General features: G+C 39.8%; 1 protein-coding gene across 2 annotated transcripts in view; it reads right to left on the bottom strand.

Moving 5' to 3' along the window:
- LOC137977796 (uncharacterized) overlaps positions 1 to 2,296 on the bottom strand; it is a 25,993-nt gene continuing 23,697 nt past the window's right edge. For both annotated transcript variants that reach the window (XM_068825133.1, XM_068825135.1), the window contains 2 exons: positions 1,507 to 1,806; positions 1 to 480 (listed from right to left, as the gene is read on the bottom strand). In XM_068825133.1, the coding sequence (XP_068681234.1) occupies positions 376 to 480; positions 1,507 to 1,806 (405 nt within the window). In that variant the 3' untranslated portion in view covers positions 1 to 375. The remainder of the gene's footprint in view (positions 481 to 1,506; positions 1,807 to 2,296) is intronic.

The raw sequence follows: 2,296 nt of genomic DNA, 5'->3' as shown, positions 1-2,296 counted from the left end.
TTTGAGAATATGCGTCACCTCTTTATTGATTATTGCCACACTTTTTATTGCGATAATTTTACTAACAGTTAAGTTTATTTTGGTAGCGATAAACAATAAAACGTTAGACAAACAGTGCTAAGAGTTAATCGCTAAGTTACATTTGTTGCAAAAAAAAGATTTGGATATGTTAAATTCAACAAATCGAATGTGGTTTAGCGTGGTCTGTACTCTTATCGACAACAATACGCATCATCACTGGCCAAAATGCTTTGGACTCACCAGGCGCAGCCGAGTGAGTCCACAACATTTTGACCACTGAGATGACGCGTATCGTTGTCGATAGGAGTACAGATTACGCTAAACATAATAACTGTGAAAAAGCAAACAAGACAGCTACTGAAGGGCATTGTAGCTGGGTGATGGAATACCAATCATCGGCTGACCTGCTGTATAGGTCGGGATTTGTCCGTATTCAAACTGGTTATTCACATTTCTTGCCTGAAAGTTCAATTAAAAGGAAAATTATATTTCAACAGCTTTACATTGAGCCATGCCAATCACGGTTAGCATTTGAACTGGAAAAAAAAGCCGTGATATATAACGGGCGGAGGATTTGAATGAATGTTTGATTGATTAATTGATTGATTAATCTTTTCTATAGCAAAATTCTTGCTCGCGATTGGTTCTCCGCGCGCCTATTTGTCACGTAATCGGCGCGCGATCACCTGGATGTCAAATTACAGGTATCCAAATATTACAAGTTTTGGATACCTGTAATCGGATACCCATGTGACTCTCATGTCAATTACATGCGCTTTAATGGCTTCCTTCTTAATGTTTCCTATTTTTATCGTTCTAGTAGTTCTGGAATATGTCAACCCAATTATGGAATAACACTGCGTTGCCATAAGCCCACAAGTACGCATTGCGGACCGTTTTATTAAAATTTATAGCAAGCGCTACTGACTTTTTCGCTCAAACAAGTCTCCCAAAGACGTTTTTAATTTCGAAATTTGTTATAAATACTATTAATAAGTAATTGGACCGGGATACGTAATTGCACAAAGTTTGAGATAGACAAAAAGAAGATTTGAGACGTTTTTACTCTTTAGAGCACTTCTGTTTTGTTTAAGTCTTTTTAGTGACTGTAATGACCGCAAATCGTAGATTTTGGGTAATGGTTCTTTTCAGTTAGTTGTAATTTCTTTTTGTAAGTCATTACATTTTAATTTTTGTAATTTTTGCAATTGTATTACCTATGTTTATTGCGTTCGTCCGATTTTGAAATTACTCGCCCGATTACTCCCTGAATTGTACTCCACTCGGTGCAATTACCATTACTAACTGATAGTGAATACAGTGACCAACGCAATCAATGCGAAACGCGCGCAACGCGTGTTGGGAAGGTTGGGTGTAATACCATCGGTATACAACGCTTTACTTGTATTGTAACTGACTGAATTTTTTATGCCATGGTATGAAAGTTATTTGTAAAAGATAAAAAAGATATATTACTTGACATACCTGACTGACTTGATTCTCTTGGGGGGTCTGGAAGAGAGAATCACTGATCCAAGCAGCACAAACGGCAATAGCAACCTCAGTGATGCAAAATATTGCAACCAAGGAGCTTATTGCTACCGCAGTATTTTTCTGGTCGGTGAGTTTAAGAGCTGCGTCCTTCTTGACAAAAGGAAAGGAGCCCGAATTCCTCGTGCTCAATAGGTTGACGGCCAGTACTCTATTCACAGTCCATATATATTGATACGCTGTTATGCCTGATACTATGACGCTTGTCATGCTCACGGAGCTCACGGCGTTAATCTGAAAAGAATTAAAACCGAGGCGACTTCAGAGTAAACCCCACGTACAAGGAAAAATAATATATAGATTTAGCTAAGCCTAAAAGCAGAGCTCCTGACTACAATAAGTTAACGTGGTTCTAGCCTGTGATCCAATCGAAAACCAGTAGCCGTGCAGCGGTGAACTTGAAAAAAAATGTGAACCTGAGCCCGCGTTATGGTCACGTGATACTGGTCAGTAGATACCTTGTTTTGACAGGTGTCAATTGACCATAAAATGGATGTTAAATATCAAAATATCCAACATCGAGGCAGCATGCCTCGGTCGACCTTCTAGTGGCTGGAGTATTGCCGCCATGTAGCGCGAAGTCGTCGTATTTATCGTAGGGCGCAGGCACCAGCGATCCACGCCTCTAGCCATGTTAAAGTTAACCATGAAAAAAGAATTGTCGACGCATGCATGTGGTTCTGTTCCTATAGTTATGGTGCTCCGCTTGGCGTTCCAGCTCCGC

The sequence above is a fragment of the Montipora foliosa genome, chromosome 11 (assembly GCF_036669935.1).
Source record: "Montipora foliosa isolate CH-2021 chromosome 11, ASM3666993v2, whole genome shotgun sequence".
NCBI lineage: Eukaryota > Metazoa > Cnidaria > Anthozoa > Scleractinia > Acroporidae > Montipora > Montipora foliosa.
This window is presented reverse-complemented; position numbering and strand designations above follow the sequence as displayed.